The sequence below is a fragment of the Parus major genome, chromosome 8 (genome assembly GCF_001522545.3).
Source record: "Parus major isolate Abel chromosome 8, Parus_major1.1, whole genome shotgun sequence".
NCBI lineage: Eukaryota > Metazoa > Chordata > Aves > Passeriformes > Paridae > Parus > Parus major.
The window spans coordinates 31,188,047-31,209,431 of record NC_031777.1 but is presented as its reverse complement, the minus strand read 5'-3'; the positions used below and the strand labels follow the sequence as shown (position 1 = coordinate 31,209,431).

General features: G+C 45.4%; 1 protein-coding gene across 1 annotated transcript; it reads right to left on the bottom strand.

Annotated features, from left to right (window-relative positions):
- Positions 1 to 1,094: 1,094 nt before the first annotated feature.
- Positions 1,095 to 13,507, bottom strand: LHX8 (LIM homeobox 8). The gene is made up of 9 exons (XM_033516406.1): positions 13,392 to 13,507; positions 12,745 to 12,907; positions 12,378 to 12,536; positions 9,554 to 9,675; positions 7,909 to 8,129; positions 7,307 to 7,410; positions 4,555 to 4,650; positions 3,347 to 3,530; positions 1,095 to 2,641 (listed from the first exon to the last, which is right to left on the bottom strand). The coding sequence occupies exons 2-9, from the start codon at positions 12,823 to 12,825 to the stop codon at positions 2,565 to 2,567; spliced, it is 1,044 nt and encodes a 347-aa protein (XP_033372297.1). The 5' UTR covers positions 12,826 to 12,907; positions 13,392 to 13,507; the 3' UTR covers positions 1,095 to 2,564.
- Between the last annotated feature and the right edge of the window lie 7,878 nt (positions 13,508 to 21,385).

Here is a 21,385-nt window from a genome sequence, read left to right as displayed (position 1 = left end):
TTTTATGATTAATTTTCTTGGATCACCTGCAAACTTACATTAAACAAAATCAAATGCTTCCCATGTGATTTTTTTTAATGGAGTAGCTATCTTTAAAATGCAATGGCCTAATTTTAAAATAAGAAAATGTGTAATTTTTTTATATACAAGTATACTGTTGCCCTAAGTTTCCCCTGTTTTGGTAATAACCTTTGTTTTTGGGAAGCTTGGAGCAGGAGACATCTTTTTCCCATAAGATTAACTTGGGAAATAATATTGGTGCAGTTAGTGATGGCAGTTGTCATATCATTCAGGAAGGGGATTGGTTTTGTTGCATTATGGCATAGTTTTAAAGAAAACTCTGTCAGCCCAACACCATCTTCTGATGGCTCTGGCACTGTCAAATGAAGAGTCAAAGACCAGATTCTCTGCTGCAGTCCCCTATTTTAAATGCAGTCTGCATTTTCCCAGCCCCACCTGTAAATATCTGCTCGTGCAGTCAATCATAGCAAAAGATGAATGTCCGTGCTTCCATTTTCATAGGAAAATAGGAAAATCGCTCCCCATGTACTTTAATCGTGTTCTGACTTTGGAACTGCACCAAAAGAGGCATTTCATAAATAAGCTTAAACTTGTTTTTGTTTAAGGCAACTTGAAGCTACTCAGTTCTTCAAATAGGAGAGAAGTTTTCCTTAAAGGGGCTCAGTGCAAGCCAAATTGCATTTTAAATTACCAATTTATGTTAACATCTAAATTAACATTACTTAGCATTTAACTGGTAAAACTTCAACATATCAGACAAATGAACAAAAACTAGTTTGTCTACTGCTGTACATGCACTGTGGTAGCATGCAGATACATGAAACTAGCTTAGGTACGGAAAATGGCATCTGGAATTCTATCCAGGGCATTTAAGTTAAAATAAATTAACTCAAATAAAATGTAAGGTCAGTCAAGTTTCACTACAGCCCCCATCTTGAGTGTTTTGTGAAAAAAGAGAAAAAAGGGCAGGATAATAAAAGCCTTGACAAACCTCTGTGCCAGTGCAAGGAAATTGCTTTGGATACTCTGATTAGCTCAGATACCTATAAGCAGCATTTAAAACACAGCCAGCATTAAACTTATAGAACTTTATTAATTCAGAGCTTGCCATCAAAGTTCTGCTCACAAAAGTCATCAACAGAGAACACTACCTTTTCTAAATTGAAATGGTTTGACCAGCACCATTAAGGAATTTCACAGAATATTTTCTCCTCATAAAAACATTATCAGCTGTAGCAAGAACAATTTACCAAGTTCTAACCGATAGTTGGGAGAGAAAAGAAAAGGGATAGGGACACACACACACCCTTCTGAAGTAGGGTTTCCTTCTGATGCAAATAAAGTTCAAATGAGCAAGGGAATCTAACTGTCTTAAGTCATTGAAGAAAACTAGTCTTTGAAGACAAAAATTAGCTGAGTTTATAGTAACCTTTGTGCATCCAATTGGTGTATCAAAACTTGCTCTACTAGTAAGTCTTAGAACAACAACAGCTCTAAACACAGTAGACTGTGGTACATTTAACTGAATTTCAGTCATTGTTCATATGCAGTTTGATATTGGTCAGTTAAAATGCCAAACTAGATTTTACTTTTAAAAAGCAGACTTTTTAGGTATTGCCTCTTATTTATTATCCTACCTAACAAAATCACAAGATAAAAGCACAGAAAAAAATGAAAGCTGAAGTAAGAAAGATCCAAAATGTTAAAGCAGATGTGACTTCAGGTTCTTCCCACTTGCCAAGTCCTGTCCTTCACATCCCCAGTTTCCCTTCTCCTAGGTGTGCACCCTCAGGAGCAGCAGTGCTTTGCATGTACCCACCCACTTGTATAGCACATATCTGGAGTGTTTCAAGACCCATCTAAGTCCATTAAATGATTTTTACTACCAATGGAAACAGGTGAGAGCCCTCCTGAAAGATTTCAGTGTAATATTCCTCAGTATACAAGGGACCATCTCTTAAAACTGAATATTCAAGTTAAGCACTTGAAATGAGCACAGTTCAGCCATAAACAAACATTTTTTGCTTGGCATGCTACAGCAGAAACTTTATTCAGGTCTTTTTGAAAATATTTGCAACCAAAACTAATTTTTGTAAATTCACAGAAATAAGCTTTAACATATAGGCTGTATACAACTCAAATACAGGTAATACTTTCAGCAATAACTTACAGATACAAACTAATGATAAACTACAGTTTCACAAAGAATTGTAAACATTTTGCACAATTGTCAGTCCTTTCTTTTAGGCAAAGTGCTCTTTTGATGACAAATAAATTAACACACACATAACTAGAGCAGACTACTTCCAGACAATACAAAAAGATGTTTAATAAGGCTTGTAAACAACATAATAGTTACTTATGCAGAATCCATAAAAGTGTCTTGCAGGTTAAATAGATGTACATACCTGGGCAAAAATTATCTTGGAATGCTTTGGGTGTTAAATAAAAAGTTCACATTAATATATTTCCAATTATATTTTCAATGCTACTAATACCTTAAGGTTACATCTTTAATAGTTTAGATCCCTGATGAAAAGGAATTAGGTGTGACTTAGTGGCAGTTGTGTCATTGAATGGGGTATCAAAGGCTGAAGTCCAAGAGCTGTAGGTGAATGAGCTACAAAAACAGAAATATTTGCCAGTCAACTTCATTGAAAATAGCAAAAGATTATAAGTCAGTAAATTCCACTGGGTAATGACAGTTCACTGTCCCAAACCTGCAGCATCATGTTCTGTTTTTCCTAACCCAGCATTTGCACTTCCACCCACAGCCTACCTTAACACCACTTCTCTGGAGGAAAACAAGCACAGGCCACACATGCAACTCAGCCTGGTTCTCCCAAAACCTTCACAGTCCCTCCTAACCACAAATAGGAGCCAAATTTGTTGACTTGCTGGGTCAGAAGACAAACAAATCCTGAAGTACTTTGGACCATCTGACTCGCCCCTCCAGCCCACTGTGTGTTACTGTGAGGGAAGCTGAAGCTCTCTGAGAATTTGCTGGATTGAGCATAGTCACAGTCCATGAGATAAAAGCAAGGGAGCAGGTGACAGTTTTATTAAAATTATGTATTACTAAAATATGTGAGGTAGATGTTTAAGTATTTAATTTCTTATTCTTGTTTTAACAGTCTAGAAGAAGCACAAATAGCTTTCAGCCATACTATTGCAGTGAAGGGCTACTGCTTTCTTAATGAGGTGTAGACAGCAAGTACAGTATTGATATATCATCAGGTTTCTTTAATCAGAACTTGGTAAACTGTTCTTGCTACAGCTGATAATGTTTTTGTGAGGAGAAAAATAGCAAAGCTGTTATACCTACCATCCATGTAGCTGTGCAGAGCAGATAGCATAGTCCCATCCTGGGGTACATAGGCAGAGTATGCCATTTCTTCTAACATGGGTGGAGACAACCTGGAGGGCTGAACTGCTGTGACAGGAGCAGTAGATGAATGATTAGGACTAACATGTTTCTTATGACGTGCTCTGCAATTCTGAAACCACACCTGAAAAGGAGGGAAACGTACATCACATGGATAGAACGCATTCAATACTACCACAACAACAACCTTAGAGCTTATCTTAAGCTGAGTTTACATAGTTAATTGGGCCTTTGACACAATGCTGACAGTCCAAATGGAGAAATATCCATTCTAAACCTACAAGTGTGGTCAGGTCAGGAATGTGTCCTCAGTACCAAGCAGCCCACCAAGGACAGGGACAGGCACAGTGAGGGGCTGGGCATCTCCCAGAGCTGGTGTCCCCCCAGGCCAAGCAACATCACCTGCAGCCCACCTCAGCTCAGCCCAGACACAGGGTTCTCCCTGCCTGGAGCTTCTGACAGCAAAGCATACTTTTCATATGATACCCACTTGCCTTTTCACATGGAAAAGCACGCAAGATTTCTTTTTGTTTAAGAATTATTGCAGACAGATACCTCATTTCCATAGAAACACTGTCAATCTTCCAGACTAAAATGAGCCAAGGCAACTCAATTTATTTTTATTTATATTAACATATAAATATATCATTTGTATTACATTTTAAAATCACATTTACATATAAAAATGCATCCATATGTGTGCTGAGAGACATCTTCAAGAAAAGATTCCAAGTTTTTGTTTTAAAATATATACCCGTGCCAATCAAAATTAACTCTGCTTTCTAGAACAAATGCCTAGATATTCACTTGCCCCTTATGTCATACCACAACATGTTTTCCAAAAGAGTGAAGGTCTTAAAAAACAGACTACTACAGTCAGAAATACATACTTGACCAATTTCTGTGCTATTTATGCTGAGAAGTTTCTTCCTAGAAAACTTAATCCTCTACGCAAAGTGCAAGAGGAATACAGCAAGTTTTCCAAATTATGATGCTTGTTCTAGACCTATTCCTGACTAAATGTGTTGTCTGAAGTTAAAACAGATTAAGATCTTTTTCCATGTTAGAATAAGCTCAGAGAAAATTGTGACTGAGCATTTCCAATGGGTGAGTACCAGACTGCGGGTCAAGTAACTTCTTGCCGTTACCTGTATAACACGCCTGCTCAAGCCTGTTCTTTCTGCCAGTTTCTGAAGTGTTTGTGCATCTGGATTGTTGTCCTGAGCAAATTGTGCTTGCATAACCTGAAAAGGTAAGATATGAAATTGCAGGAGCATTTGTGTTGAAAGCCACATTTGACAGTCTTCTCAGGCTATGGTACTACTCCTTGCCTGTGTTCAGGAAATCAGGGGTTTTTTGTGATCACTAGTCCCTAGAAAGTACCCAATAAATTTAAAATAAATAAATAAAATTTACGTTTTAACAAATTAATAAATCATTATTAAATTATATTTTATTAAATATATAATATGAATATAATGTTAGAAACATAGTATATATTATTGAATTATCTATTTAAATTATTATTAAAATATAATTTATTTAATAAAAATAAATAAAAATTTTACAAAAAAAAAAATCTCACACAGCCAAAGTACAAGTCCTAGTTGTGACATTTTCCAGAACTAAAAGAAATGCATTCTGCTTGGCAGTAAAAACTGGAAGAGGTCCTCTGTAAAATCGCATTAGAAGAACTGTAGGAGAAAATTCACTGCAAAGCAACTCAAATATGCCCAATAAACACCTATAGCAGCAGACCACAGCATAAAAATAAGACATGAGCCACGATCCACCACTCTGAACTAGTCAGTCGCTATGTGCACCCAATGTTACGTGGAGTAATTGACCTTTTCATCTCCATGGAAGATGCTGGAAGACTCTGTGTTTCCTTTGTCTTTCACCAACCCAAGAAACAGAGGCTCCACCTTGGCTGACCTGACCTTTTTGATGGTTTGGTTACAAGTCAGCACTTCTCTTAAGGATATAAATTACACTCTTTTTGAGGAAGTAAATGTCAATTTGGCCTGCATCCTGAGGACTTCCACTGGCTTTAAGGATTTTCCCCATTTATGAAAGTAGTGCTTTGTGGATTTTTGCAGGGTATGTTCAGCAATTTCAAAGCATTATTTCCTTTTTTTTTGGATTTTTGACTCATCAAACTTTGCCTGGCTTCATCTTTGAAGATTCAGACTACTACTTTCCACATTCAGAAACTATTTACTTTTGTAATTTTTCATAGAATCACAGACTGGTTTGGGTTGAAAGGGACCTTAAAAGCTTATATTGTTCCAACCCTATGCCATGGGCAGGGACAGCTCCCACTGTCCCAGGCTGCTCCAAACCCATCCAGCCTGGCCTTGGGCACTGCCAGGGATCCAGGGACAGCCCCAGCTGCTCTGGGCACCTGGGCCAGGGCCTCAGCAGCTTCAAAGGGAAGAATGTCTTCCCAATGTCCCATCTCTCCCTGCCCTCTGTCAGTGGAAAGCCATTCACCCTTGCCCTGTCACTCCAGGCCCTTGTCCAAACTTGCCTCTCCAGCTCTCTTAGAGCCCCTTTAGGTCCTGGAAGGTGCTACAGAACAAAATCAAAAAAGCATGGACACTCGTTTGTACAAGTACTTTGTGTGGTAACTGCGTGCTGCCTCTCTGACGGTGTACTTATCCCTACAATGTTTCTCTTGTTGGAAGTAAAGTCTTATATGGGCAGCCTGGAGGATAGGTACTGAGGTGCAACAAGCAGATAGGAAACATCACTAAATAACAAGATGCTACAAGACCTCAAACACGGGCTAAAGTATGTCACAATCTACTTTAAAATGTTACAATCTAAATAGAAAAAAAAAATATTATGTGGACGTTTCAGCAGGATGTGGCAGCATCTGGGAAAGAAGCCCTGAATACAGTTCCCATCCTAATGGCTGGTCCTATCTCCCTTTCAGCTTCTGCTGGGGAAAAGTTCCCTTCTGCTGAAGCTCAAGCTGAATGTCCAGAGCCCTTGCCCTGTGCAACTGGTTGCATTATTTCTTACATGATTGTTTTGTGTTAACACCACCTCCAGTCATGACTATAATAGGAACCCAAGCTTTAAACAACCCTATGTCCTTTTATATAGCACTGCTTTAACACCTCACATGTTATTACACCTCAAGATGAGTTTCTCAACTGCTCTCATTATGAATAAGAGGACAGACCAACAAAACAGAACTCACTCTGTGACCAGAAATTCAAAGACCTGTTAAACTGAAGGCAAGGATGTACAGCCAGGATTAAGTAGAAAGTCACAGCTTCCTTCTCAATAGAGGTTAAAACTTCTAAATCTTGTCTCACTATCCCCTTTCATTGGAAACTGGCCTATCTTAGTCTTAGTGTTTTTCCCTAGAAAGCTAATTTAAGTGAAGTGAAATAGAAATAGAATGAAATAGAATTTGAAATAGCTCTGGACTGTCTCAGAAGTTAACCCTTGTCAAGACAATAAAAAGACAAGAAGTCTGGAAAGCAGAGGAGATGCAGGCATTACAACTTCCAACCTATTAATGTCTTGAAGTCACATGCAGTACTCATCTTTGGTACAACTTAACACATTACATAATCTAAAAACTATTTTGTCTTTATTATGCCTGGTGATGTAAATGGCTGATTAAATAGATTTCATCAAGCAGTCAGAATAGAACCATGTTGGTTTTTTTTCTCCACTCTTCAGAATTACGATCTGCCCCCAGGGAAATAAAGAGCTTGAATAGTTTCATGTTAAACCTCCAGAAACATGCTGTGTCTTGATAGTTTATTAAACAGTTTAAAAGTATTCAAGCTCTTCTTTCCCCCTGTATGCATGAAACCTATCAGTTCAGTGCCCACATCTGGAATAAACCTGAGTTACACAAGTTTTTAGCACTGTCTCTACCTGGAGTTGATCAGCTGTGAAGCTGGTCCGAGCTCTTTTTGCTGGTTTTGGATGATTAACATCTTGTTCTGTTAGTAATGCTCCTTCCACACTAATTCCATTACCTGAAACATTAAAAAGAAAACAATACTGCCTTCTAAACATTCACATTGATGTTTTAAAGTCAGACTGTTCTACAACAATAACCAACAGCAGCTGGTCAACTGAATTTCAGCATAAAAAAAACATTCTATTCAAAGTTAAATTGATCTAGCACCATAACACATTATGCCCTAAGCAACTTCCTTGCAAGTGAGGGAAGAAATAAATCTAACATGATATTTTATCAACGGGATATGCTGTTACTTTCTTTTCCTTAGGATACAACACAAGTTCTACAGACTGAAAAAAAAAACCACACCAAACAAAACAAAACAACAAAAACAAACCAAACAAAATCCCCCAAATGTGAAATAACTTACCATTTTTTTGGTTCAAGAACCTGTGCTGCCAGTCTTAGTAAAACCAGTCAATTATCTCTCTGTATGGAAAACGAAGTAAACCCCAACAATTTAATTAAATCTGAACCACAAACATAGTTCTTAGGACAAGCAGTGTGTTACCATTTTCAACTTCTCTTTTCAGATTATCCAACATGCAGTCATAATGTACTCTGCAAAGGACTTTCTCCTCCACCAAGGCGAACTCCTCTCCAGTTGAGAGCTGTCTCTTGCAGGAGAAGCAGGCGAAGCACGCCAGGTGATAGACGTTGCCCTTCGCCCGCCGGACCCAGTCGGTGGAGTGGATGTGCCGCCCGCAGCGGGAGCAGCGAGTGCCGTAGCGCCTGCAACGAGAAGGGCAACGGGGGGGCTCAGACACCGCCTCGGCCAAAGCCGGGTTCCCGCAGGGCTGGAGGAGACGGGGCTGCACAGCTGAAACCCACGCTATGGCTGTGTTGGCATCGCAAAAAAAAAAATAAAAAAAAGAAATCAGCAAATTTCTATATGATAGCTTGAGGCAAGACACTACTGAAGTACAGAGGTTAGTACTTTCAGAAGGCAAAGAGCAAAACGGGCATCTTAACTGCTACACGAATTCATAGCTCATCATCCTTTTGTAAAGAAAATTACTCTTAAAAGCTGCAAGATGGAAACAGCAGACTGTTCGAAGTTCTTCCAATTTTTCAAATGTATTTGATATTACCCTAGTGGTAGTCTAAGCTAATATTTAGTTACATTACCCCTTTACTAAACTTTCAGCATCTTCAGGAGAAGGGGGTAAACCTGTAATTTCCTCAATTCGCATCACATTATGATTTTTAAATAAACTAAAAAATTTGCACTTACGTTATTACATTGGAAAATTTCTCTTTGAAGAGGAAACTAGCCACCAAATTATGCTGATTATTTAGATCAGAATTTGAACATCTTTGCCAACCAAATTTTTTTTCAAGGCACACAAAATTTAGTTTTTTCAGAAGATTACAGCACTCAGCTTGCCCCCTCCCACTTTGTGTCAAACTTGACTTGCTGGATATGATCTATTCACTGCACAGCTGAGAATCCCAGAAGTAGTTTGGTCTAGCAATCAAACTAGAGAAGTACTAGCAATCACATCAAAATTAACAGCAACCATTTTTTGCTGCTTTCTGGATCAAACACTTTGCATCCTGAATACTACATCACCAACACAAATAATATTCTTTCTTTCAAGATTAGCCTATAATTTTGAAAGAATCACATTCTAAATCAAACTGATCACAGAAAGGTAGGACTGATGAAAGATTCTTTTAAATATCATGGGATTTATTCTGGGTTGATTTTGCAGCTCCTTGTGATGCCTTAAGCTGGATGCCAGTGAAACACTACTCCAAACAGATAATCTCAATTTTACATTGCATTCTCAGCCAGCATTACCCAAAGATGATTCTTTGGACATACAATGGCTTTACAACCATACAACATACAACCATAAGGCAGGGACTCCGACTTTTTTCCCCCTTGGTGCATACACAAGTAAGTGTATGGTATAAATACAGCAGCTATGCATGACAGGGGAAGGGCAGAAGGGAGACTTAGCAGATCTCATTACACAGATTTAGGGTCCCCCCAAATCCCTCCTCAAGAAAAGTCAGAGTTTAAACTGCTGAAAATAAACCTAACGAGTGAAAAAGAAAGAGCCTCTAGTGAATTTCAGATGTGGCTGAAGTGAAAAGTAACAAGCAAGTATAACAAGTTATCTGATAAATTATATTCCTGGATGAGATACCTGAAATAATCAAGTTTGCAGAAGATATCTTTGTCTTTGATGTAGCAGCTGGTGTGCCTTCCCAGGGACGTTCTGCAAACACTACATGAGAGGCAGCGCACATGCCAGCAGAGGTCATTTACCTGCCAAAACCCAACAGAAAAATACCCCTCAATACTTTTACTACCAATATTGCATTTTATATTTTACAAACCCTGATTTTTCCTCACATAAAAGTTATCTTGAATGCAGAACATTTTCCTTATAGAACTGTATGCATATTGAAGGTTAACTAATTTGATTCAGGTCTTCAGAATAAGCTTTCATGGATTTGTAATTAAAAGCAGTAGAAGAGGAAGAAACAGATACAAGTTCTATGCAGATATTTTGTGCCCAGTTTGGTTCCCATAGCATTAGAGTAAGACAGCAAATTTTGGCCTTACGTGACCTTGGCAAGGCAACTAACTTACATATCTTTCCTAGTCTGCATGAATTCCTGCCTAACCAAAAGCAAACATTACAAAGTTATTTAAAATTTTAAAATGTGAGTATTGAAAGGGAAAAAAAATAAGTCTGTCAAATAGAAACCCACCATGAACCACTCCTCCATTTGCTACGTTTCTGTTAAAGCAAAATTGGTGAATGGTATCCGAGTTTCAAAACAGCATCAGGTGTTTTAATAGAAAATTCAATATTTCTTTACTATGTCCATAGCAAAACTAAACATACTCATTGAATGCAGTAGAAATCAGCATTTTGAAAACTCATATATAATTTTGGGGCATATAAAATAAATAAAATGAAAGCAATTATTTTAATTTCTGCTTTCCTATCAAAAGAACTCTTGATAGACATTGTGTATCACCTCAATAAATCATTTGACAACCCAAGACTCCCAATGACCACAAAAATTAAGTAATAACCCTCTGTATAATCCCATACTGTACAGGAGGAATTCTGATAACCAAACAATGATTAAATTTAGATATTTTTTTTTTCCCCCACTGAGCCAATTTCTCATCTCATACCAAACAGTCCATATATTACCTATGAGAAAGCTGATTTGAGGCAATTCAGGATATGCCTTTCATCAGAGCATGACCAGACAAACCACAGAGAAGGTAAAGCATGGACTTCAACACTCATGCTGGGGTCACTTGTTTCAGTCATTCTCCAGGCTGTAATATTGCAGTTTGCCCAATGCTTTTCCAGCCCTTATCCTTGTTGGCAGCCACCTTCCTATGCTGACAAGTAACACCACAATATATGAAACTGTTGATGATAACAGTTGATAGCTGTCACTAAACTTACCCTCCTCCCAACCATCTCTTAGAAAGGCTGCAAAGTGGAGGGGCAGCTCTGAGCCAGACTGAGCCTGCCCCGCAACCAGTCCTGCCGTGCCAGGGCTCCCTGGGCCTCCCCAGGTCCGCAGCAAGCTCCGGCACGCAGCTCTGCACAACGTGAGCTGACATCCCAGCCACGCAGAGCCCACTGTGTGATCTTCAGAGATCAACGCACTTCCAAAGAGCAGGACACCAGCAGCTTCCCTAGTTGTCCCGTTTGATGTCATTTGTCGGTGTTCCTCCTTGTCAATTGATGGGGCTGAATGTGGAAGGTGTGCTGCTGCTGGACAATAGCATACCAGCATCGATTCTCCTCTGCCTACACAAGAAGCAGTAACAGCTAACTTAAACTCAAGGCTAAATAATTCATAAGTATTTTGCTCCAAGTTCCGTTATCCTGGTGTTTCAGACAGGAGACAGCAGTGATCAGTAAACTATAAATGAGCTGCCAAAACACCACGGGAGTTCACAGAACCGAAACGGACTTCAAGTCAGTTCTGTTCTTTGTTCACCCGCCCATTCTGTGCCAGCCCAGGCTACTGCAAGGGGGATGGGGTCACCCGAACCAGGGATGTGTGGCACTTCCCGCAACAACTCCATTTTAACTGATCACCAGCCCCCTCTGACATTTTCCTTGGACCTCTACACCTCAACAAGGCCTAAGTGGATGGTTTAATAACACCACAGATATGCTTCCAGAGGTGTCACCCACTATCCCTTTGCAAGCATACAGTAACTTCGTTTAAAGCTGATGGAATCAACCGACTTCTGCCATGATAGCTACTCTCACTTTTGAAAGGAAAAACGGCAAAAATCTGACCCAGAGTGATTTTAACGGCTATAATACAAAAGACAAATAAACTCCCCCCTTGTCGTCTCCCCTGCAGTAACACTTCATGTTTAAAGCCACTGAGTCTTGTTTGTTAGTTTTTAAATTATTTTACTCGGTCCTGATTGCAAAGACAAGAAAACTGCCCTGCACACAACTCAATATTCCTTCAAATATATTAGTTGACTACCTTTTGCAGGAATAACTTATTTCCACATTCTTCGATAGACACTTTTGGCTTTGAGACTCACGACATTCTCCCAAACCTATTTCAGAACAACGCGGGTCGCGCCGCCGTCACTGACCAAGAGCGCGCGGCAGTCACGGCGGTCGGGACCGCCCGTTCCCGTTCCCTTCCCCGCTTCTCCCAGCGGCTCAGGAACACTCAGCCGAGCACAAGTAGCGTCACCTGAAACACCGACAGCATGTAGGGTTCCCTCACTGACCCGAACACGGCGAACACGCTGGAATTCTGCACTCCCGTGTCCGCGGCAGCTCCTCGCCGTCCGGGAAGGGGAGGGTTGTACCTTCGGATCCCACCGGGCCCTGTTTCCCGAGGCTCTCCGGGCACTGCCGGCGGCCCGGGTAGACTCTCCCTCAGTGGGCCGCCTATCCGGCCTCAGCGGTGGGAAAAGTCGCCAGATGAAGGGGTCTCCCGATCGGGCGCCCTTACCTTGAGCAGGTACTTGTCCACAATCTCCAGGCCGCAGCTACTGCACACGCACTTGCCGGGGCCGCAGCCCGAGCCTGAGGCCATGGACCGCGGCGATGAGGAGGGCGACAGGGCAGCGGAGGAAGAGCAGGAGTCCTCGTCAGCTGCTGGGGGGCTGGCCTGCGGGAGCGCGGGGAGACGGCGATCAGCGCCCGGCCACGCCCAGGAACCCCGCGCCGACCCGGTCTGGCCCACCAGTACCTGCGTACCCCGCCGGGACCCACGGACCCCGTGGCCACAGCCAGGGTCCCGGGGGGAGCGCCACCGCGGCCGCCAGACCCGCCGAGCTGCGCCAGGGCCCGAGCCCAGCCGCCCCCAGCCCGCGCACCTTCTCCGCCGAGCCGCCGAGCGCGGGCAGGTCCTTGTCCTCCAGCCTGCAGACGAACATCGGGTCACTCTTCCAATACATGGCCCTATCCTACCACATACCAGCTCCCGGCGGGCGGCGAGCCGGCTCCGGGGACCCCGCGCCGGTCTCTGCTTCTCAGCGCCTGCAAGAAAAAAGTTTTGTTTTCAAGTGGGTGGACCTGCCCCGCTGGCCTCACCTCCTGCACAGAACCCGCCTTCCAGCGCGGCGGGGCCGTTATCTCCATTAGCGAGCCCGTGCGGTTTTAGTGAGGGGAGGAGGCAAAGAACACCCCCCACACACACGCACATATCATCATCAACAACAAAAAAAACAGCAAAGCACCCCCCTCCCGCCCCCGAGAGAGCCCCCTCGCTTGTCTTTATCTTCTGCCACAGCTTCCCCCCACCACCCCTGTCTAAGCACACGTTCCTGTTACACCTCCCTGTGAGCGAAGGAAACAAACACGAAGGAAAGCTAAAGTCCGTGTGACGGGAGCGATTTTCCCACACTCCTGAACCCTAAAGCCCAAGCGAATCCCGTAGCTCATACACATTTCCGTCCCCCCCTCTCCTTCACCTCCGAAATCCCGTAATAAAACCTTTCTCATTTAGCTAAAATAGAAGGACCTGAGCTGCGTAAGAGTTCCTCCTGCTCTGAGCGCTCACAGGTGCTGCTGATTAACCCTGGTGGCACCGCGACCACAGGGTGCGGAGGATGGCTGGCCCTCACTACCTGCAGAACCAGCCTTCGTCTCTTCATGTAAAGTCTGTGGGTTACGGGCACCCCTTCTCCACGATCACGAATCTTATCGGCAGAGTTCCCTCACACACTAGTGGTGCTCTCGAGACATTAGAGGAGAATACAACAGTAGCTTTTCCTTCGCAGGTGAGGTAAATAACCGGATATCTGCTTCTAGGCACACGTTTAACCAGCCAGCTGCTTTTAATTAAACTTGTCGTTTAGTTTCCATCTTTCCACTCACCTCTGTGGTTCAGCCTCTCCTCACCATGGATGCAGGACGCGTTGTTGAGCCTCGGTAAAGCGATCTGACAGAATTGTCCCTAAGTTTATAAACATGCTAGATTTGATAAAAGGGAATTCTGCGTTTGAGGAGATGTGTGAAAGGAGAAACCCCCTATTGTTCTCTCTCTAAAAAAGATGATCGTTGTTTCAAATTCCGGGACCCGATCTTGCGGAACCGTAACTCGGCTGCGCTGAACACCGGTAAGCCGGGACGTCCCGTCAATTACTCGTTTGTCCAGCGGTTTTAACCGATCTAACCGTGGACCGAATCTCGCTGACCATCAGTCTCGATGACCCTAACACCGCTGCCTCAGCGAGGCAAGCGGAGCTTTGGGGTTTGTGATGGCCTTGACGTGGCTCGACGCAGCGAGACCGACGCCTGGCCCGGAGCCCCGAGCGGCGACAGGGAACACGGACAACACCGGCCCCTAAGGAGCCCCGGCCCAGCTCCGGCCAACACCTACGCTGGCCCGGAGCCGGCTTTCTGGCGTCTCCCCCGAGGGTCCGGCGTGTGCTTGCTCAACTTCCGACCCAAATGTGGCCCCCGACCCTGCCCGAGCACCCGCCCCGCAGGAGATGGGCTGCGGCCCCACAGAGCGTCCGGTAACGGCACCTCGCCGCCGCGCTCTGGGGCCCCCCCGCAGCAGGATTCCCCCTTGGGCTCCGCTCCCGGGCCGCAGCGGTGAAGGTCCGGGCTCCGAGTGGTCGGGCGGCCCTGCGGGTCGCGGCGGGGCGGAGAGGAGCGTTCGGCTCGGACAGGACCAGCGCGGATCCTGCCGATCTCCCATCCTGCCCCCCCACGCGGATCTCCCCATCCGTGACTGACAGAGACACGACAGAACTACTGTAGTCTGTCGCGGCTAACACGACAGAAAATAAGCACCTGGCGGGGGGCTCCGAGGGATGCGTTGCGGCGGGGCCGGGCCACAGTGACGAGAGCCCGTGGTGAGCCCGGGCGCGGCGGATCGGGCACGGCCGGGAGCAGCGTCGAGGCTGCTGATCGTCGGTGCTTTTCCTGCGTCTTCAACGAGATAATTAATGAGGTTGGTGCACGCTCCGAGGAGGGCTGTGGGTTAGATTTCTATGAAATAACCCTCTTCCTATGTGCCTTTTCTCTCTGAAAATACAGCGGTAGGAATCAGCAAAATGAGTCTGTGCGCGGTTTCCCGCGGAGATCGTGAGATTACGGGCAGCTGTAATTCACACTGCGGTGTTGGAGGAAACGCAGCGCTCGGGAGATCCCCATGTTTCGTACCGTGTCGGGAGCCTGGCTCCGCCAGGTGACGAACGGACGCGGCTGCACTGGCCGCCCCGGTCTCTCCGCCCGCCCCGAAGCTTCGGAGCCCCGCGCCGCGAGGGTCCCGGCGGAGGCGGGGCAGGGGACGCGCTGCGGGGTGCGGCGCTTGGTGGGGTTCGCCCAGGGCCTCTCCGATGGCTGCGCGGAGCCGCAGGCTGGGTCGGCCGTCCCGGGGCGCGGGAGGTTCGGGGACTCAGGAGGAAAACGCGCCGAGAGAACAGTCCTTCAGCAGATCCGGATTATTGTTATGCCCGGAGGGGCTTCGCGACAGGTGAGCTGTTTTGCCGAGGTAACTGGAGAGAGGCGTTATTTCCGAGAAGCGGTCAGAAACGCGATAATGTGTACACGGTGGACGTGGAAAGTATATGGGCTTGGTTATCCAGGATACACCTTGCCCCATGCGCCTTTATCACCCATCTCTCCGAAGTCCAGTCTAAACTTCATCGCTTAAATTACACGTCTTCGATATTTTAGTGCATATTCCCTGCATCGTTTTCTGAGGACATGGAAACAGGCAGACACGCAGGCTCTAGAGAATTCCCGACTCTTGCGCACTCTGCTCTCCCACTGCCGTCTCTGTGCACATCGGAAGGATGTGTCCCCTTTTGGGGCGCCGAGCAGGACCCCGCGGCGGGTCATCGCGGTCTCGGCAGAGACGGGAGGGAAGGGGAACCTGCCGAGGGGAGGGCAGTGTGGCCCTGGCGTGATTCTGCTGAGGCTGAGAGAGGAGAACAGCAAGGGACTCCGGCGGGACCCTCCGACGGGGACTGTGGTTCTGATTCCTCTCTTTCTCAAGAATTATACCAGGATGTATGTAGGTGGGAGCGCTGACCAGTTGCACATAGGAGAGATCTATTAAATATTTGACGATACGATACAGCACCAAAAAAAAAATACTGAACGCGGAGAATTAGGGCTGTTTTAACGAGAGGGTGTTTGCTTACGGACTCCTTCATCAGAGACTGCACCGTGCTGCAAGGATATGCGGCTGGGTGCTTCTCTCTGGAGTCTTCTTCAGCGACACCGGTTCTGCCGTTAAAACAAGTTCTGTAGGGAATTAATACCGCCACTGTGATCAGCTTACGAAAAACGGGGCACCGAGCCCAGGTCCGCGGTGAGCTGGGCGCCCACCCCCAGCCGGAGCCGCTGAGCACGGCGCTGTCGGTGCCCGAGCGGAGCATCCCAGCGCCCGCCCGGCGGGTCCCTCCGCGCTGCCGGCGGGACGGGCGTGTCGCATGCCTGGGGGATCGCGGGGACCCGCCGTCCCCTCAGCGGAGCGCCACCCCATCTCCCCCCAGCAGCTGCTGGCAGGAGAGCTCGAAGAGGCGCGACGGCTCAGAGACACCCGTGCGGGATTAGGTTCACTTCCCCGGAAGCTCCCCTCTCTTGTCTCAACCATCTCTTTGCATTACTTGCGTGTTTGTACCCTACAAGTATCCAGAGGTTTTCATCTGTAGATCGCCGTGTCTTGGGCTGTGGAGCCTCTGTGGGCTGTGGAAGAAAGAACCGAGCCAGCGCCCTCAGGCTTGCTCTCTGTGAGTTCGCTCCCCACTGATTCCAGCCAGCGGTAAAAGATGCAGGGTTTGGACAAGCCCTGAATAATTGACTCTGGGCTGAATTAACGGGAAGGAAACGAAACCAGTCTCTTACCAATGACTCGTTTTCCAAATCAATGCAATGTACTTTCCTTGGGTCAGACTGTCTGTCTCCGCTTGGCTGGTCTAGGATCTTTGAGGACTGCAGGCACGTAGATTTTGTTCATGGCTCTTCCAGTGCAGAGCTCTGTGTTAGTTGTGACTGACAAGATCAGTCAAAGGGAAAAATTCCTGTTTCCGAGCTGGATTCCAGAGTCTATGATTCCCCCACCAAGACCAAGAATTTGATGCAATTTGCTTTTCTTTTTTTATTATTTTTATTTTTTCCTTTTCTTGCTTTTTTTATTTTATTTTATTTTTTTTTCCCTTCGAGATCGGGCTGAGGTGGGAAGGCAGATGGCAAGAAGGGAAGAGGGGAGTCAGTGAGATGCAACCCTGCATGTTTTTAGAGTGCTGTCCGTTGCGCTGTGAGGAGAAGTACAAGTAGTAATTTTGACATCACAGTGTGGAACTTCTTCATTTATTTCAACTTATGGTCGCTGTAGTCTGAACATGCTATCTGGATGAAAGCCGTGCCTGTTCAAATCAAGTGTTGCACCTCTGCGTTCCTGAAACCTCTGTGAACACTTGATGGAGAAGTTGACTTTTTGAGCATCTGTGCTAATTGTGTCACGCTGTTACTCGGTTAAGGAAAGTGCTGGGGACAGAGGAAATTAGAGCAGCGATCAGATTATGTAAAAGAGCATTTTTCCCTTAACGTAATAGAAGGCAAAGCCAAGCTGGAAGCCATGGTGGGTTGTTTATAAATACATAGACACAACGTTGTAAGGATGTCCTGCTTTCGGCGAGCATGGTAACTTCGTGATGGAGGGCCCGAAAGATATCGTGTCTGCCTGCCTGATTCCTTTCGCTTCTGTTCGTGCAATGAAAAATCCCTCTCTGGCAGGAGACCCGGGCTGTCAAGCGGGATAGCCTGTGAGGGGGAGGCGGGGGCCGGGAGGCTTGGAAGGTTTTCGGCTCCTTCGGCCGTCGTCAATGCGGACAGGGCACAGTCGGAAGCGCCTCCCTGGACGGGCTATGGGAAACACCCGAGGCGGGCGGCAGTAGAAGAGTTTCCCTAGGAGTTATCTTTGCCCCCCGCAGGCTGTCCAGCTGCTCCGAAGCCCCCTTCATCGGGGCCGCGCCCGGCTGGTGCCACCGACGGCCGTGCGGGCCGGCTGCCCGTCCCGCAGATTGCTCTGCAGGATCCCGCGCAGCCCGGGGAAAGGGGGAGGTTGACCCGCGCAGGTATCGTGAAAAGCCTGTACTCTCCCAGCTGCCCCGTGGAACCCTTTCCCGGTGGGTCCGGGCTCGCTCCCGGGACCCGCCGCAGTTGCGGGAGCGGCAGCCCCGAGCCCGGGCGGCCGAAGCGGGCCGCACTCTGCTCCTGGCCGCGCTGGCGATTGTCCCCGAGAGCAAGGACTCGAGCCGGCCCGGGGTTTGGCAAAGGCGGGCGGCAGCTGGGCAGAGCCGCAGACTGCAAATCTCTCGGAGAAGGCTCCCTTAGGAGGTGCCACAGCTCCCTTCCCCACGGAACGGCAAATACTTTTCAGAGAAAAATCAGAGTTTCAGGGCAGATTCATCTTTCAAATTCTTCCCCAGCCAATTTGTGACTGCGTGTTTATCCAGTGTTAACTGTGTGTATTATAGTGAAAATATCTGTTAAAGATCGAGCACATTTGGGACTAGCGAGCTAGAGATGTTTTTTCAGTAAGCAGGAAAATTGGGAAGGGAGCTCATGAAGGAAAGGTGATTCATTCATACCAGGTCTGAAAAACTCAGAGAGACTCCAAAAACGAGATCCTGGTTTTCTGCCCGCAGGGTCCAATGGAAGAAATGTTTGCATGTGTCTACAAGTAAATCAAGATTTACAGTTTTGTAACTGGTGTTTACAAAGTGCTACTGTAATGCTCCAAAATAAAATAAATTTCTTTGGAAAGTGCAGAAGCTGCAGGTTTCAAGTAGCAAGAAGTGCAGTGTTCTAAGTAGAAATGAGAAATCTTATTCTTCTTGGTGCTTATAATTTTTAAACTGATATGGTAACATTAACTCTTGACTGACACTTACAGAACTGAGTGGGGAAATTTTAGCTGGTACCAGAGTGATGTTGGTCTGGAGGAGAATGAAGTGCTTGAAGAGCATATGTTTTTTTTTCTCAGACATCTTTTATTGCACTTAGTGCATGAAAGCAGTCCAGTGCTTTTGGGCAGGTGACAAAATGGGGGAAATGTCATATTAAGTTTAACACAACTCCTTTTGTCCACCTGCTTGGTTTGAGCTGTTTTCTGAGTTTAACTAACCTGTCCACACAGGAAAAGACACTGGTAGGGATTTAAAATCCATCTTTGATCTGTGAGCACCTGGTGGATGTAGGAAAAATCATTGTTCTGTGGTACCTTGGTTATAATTATGGAAATCTGGATCCAGTCCTAGTCCTGCTGCAATAGTCAGTAGTGCCCCAGCTATCATGTCTTTGCTTTTGAAGGACAGCAAGGATAAGTTTCACCATATGTAAAAAAACAAAACAAAACCAAAAACCTGAAGAGGCTGATTATTTAAGCAGCTTGTTAACAACACAGTCTTGTGCACCCCCACTGTTCTACACAAAACTACTCATCCATTTTTGAGGCCCAGGAGATGCTGTGTTCTCATTATGCACTCTGAGTACTCTTTATATTCCACAACAAAAGTCAAAAGAAAATGAACTTTTTTACTGGTCGTCTAAGAAAACCTTCTGCTTGTTGCTTCAGCTTGAGATTGCAGAAGGACAAGAGAGTGACAGAAGGAACCACTAATTTTAAAAGCAAATATTTGTTTTAATATGTACAAGGAAACACTCAAAGATGAGTCAGCTCTGTCTGATTACCTGGAAAAAGATTTATATACACCAGCACTTCATTGTTTAATGTTTTGCTGTTCCTTGGTACTAATCTGAATGTTGGTGAATATTGAGCAGGAGAAAAGTTATTTCACCAGCTCTCAGGGAAAGAAGATTTGATGGATTAGAATTCAGTGAAACACTGACTTACCATCAGGGTTATATAGACTATAATATTGTGATTCTACTGCACTATTATAAATATCCAAACACTTAGATCCCCTTTAATCAGCCCCTGGTAACACTGAGAGGTAGATTTACAAAACAAAGAATGCAACGGGCCTGTGCTCAGCATTTTGTGGCTCAGTGTCACAAAAATGAAGTCCTTGCACTGCCATGCTCCTGTCCACTGAAAGTCTCCCAGTGTGTGGAGCCCAGTCAGACTGGAGCCCAGAATTCTAGCAAGAAGAAAGACAATTCTGTGAATGCCTGCTGGCTCTGTGCTTGTCACAGCAGCAGCTGTGAGGTCATCAGGGTCTGTCTGGTTTTGCCTCCTAGGTGGCTGCAAGCAGAGTGGGAGACAGGGCCCCTCTCTGCTGTTTTTTTCCTGGTTATATTTTGCAATGTATTTTCCTATATTTCTACTGTTACTGTGGAAATCTGCACTTTCTAGTGAGACAAAGTCATAGAGAGCTCAGAAATGGAAATTATATTTATCCTGTTTTCGCTGCAGTTCATACCAGTGTTTTGGGGGATTTTCATACTGGTGTTTCATTGTTCCCCATGTTCTCATGATGCTGCTTTATGTCTGAATGTTGTTATAAAATGGGATATGCATGATCCCATAGCAAGTATTTGAGACAGCTAAATCTCTGCAGGGGTACAAGAGGAGAACATATGGATTCTATTCAGTGCTAGAGGCTATGAATGTGCTATTCAGCTATGATATGTGTGACTAGATGATATATACAAGAAGAATGGAGTCTGACCAGACAGCTATTACATCTAAAGACCAAAGAAGGTGTTGTTATAATGAAGGACTCCTTCCCATACTAAATGAACAGTGAATGTAGGTTAAGAATGTAGATTGGTAGAGCAGAGAAATGCAAATGTCAAATGTGCAGTGCCCATCTAACCACAAATACATCTCCTGGAGCAGACAGAGGCACTAGTTAGGACTCATCCCTACAGAAAGAGGGGAGCTGGTGTAGTCTATGAGGATGCTTCTTGAGGGGGCACAGTTCACTGATATGCTTGCCAAACTGACAGATGAGGTACTTTCCTCATTGTTTGCTGCCCTGGGAATAGCTAAGAGCTCTCTCTGCAAAGTTTAATTTAGGCTGGTTTTTTGCCTTGTGGAGAATTTGTGGTTAGTGCCAGTTGTATCTTTGGTGCATTCCAGGGGAACAACACTTTCTCCCTGGTGCTCAGACTGCCTGAAAATCAACAGCTATATTGATTCTCTTTCTTGAACTTCCCATTTGTGCTGCACACAGCTGCAAGCTCTGGCTCTCATCAGGCTTTGGGAGCAGCCCAACAGTGCAGGGTCACATTTGCCATCTTCAGGGGAGAGGTTTGTCCAGTACGGAAGAAGTCTGGGCACCACTTGGAGAAAAATGAAATGAGAAGGGGGATCCACAAACTGCATCAAGGTGGTGGGAGAGCAGCTGGACCATCCAACAAATCATCTGCTTCATGTTATATTTCTTTTGTGCTTTGTGGCAGGGTTACCAACTTCTGCGCCAGGAGATACCTCATGAGTGTTAATGGGCATTGGTGGGACATGTGTACGTCTGTGGGCAGGTAGTGTCTCTGTGTGTGCATAGGTGGGCTAATTTAGAACACCCA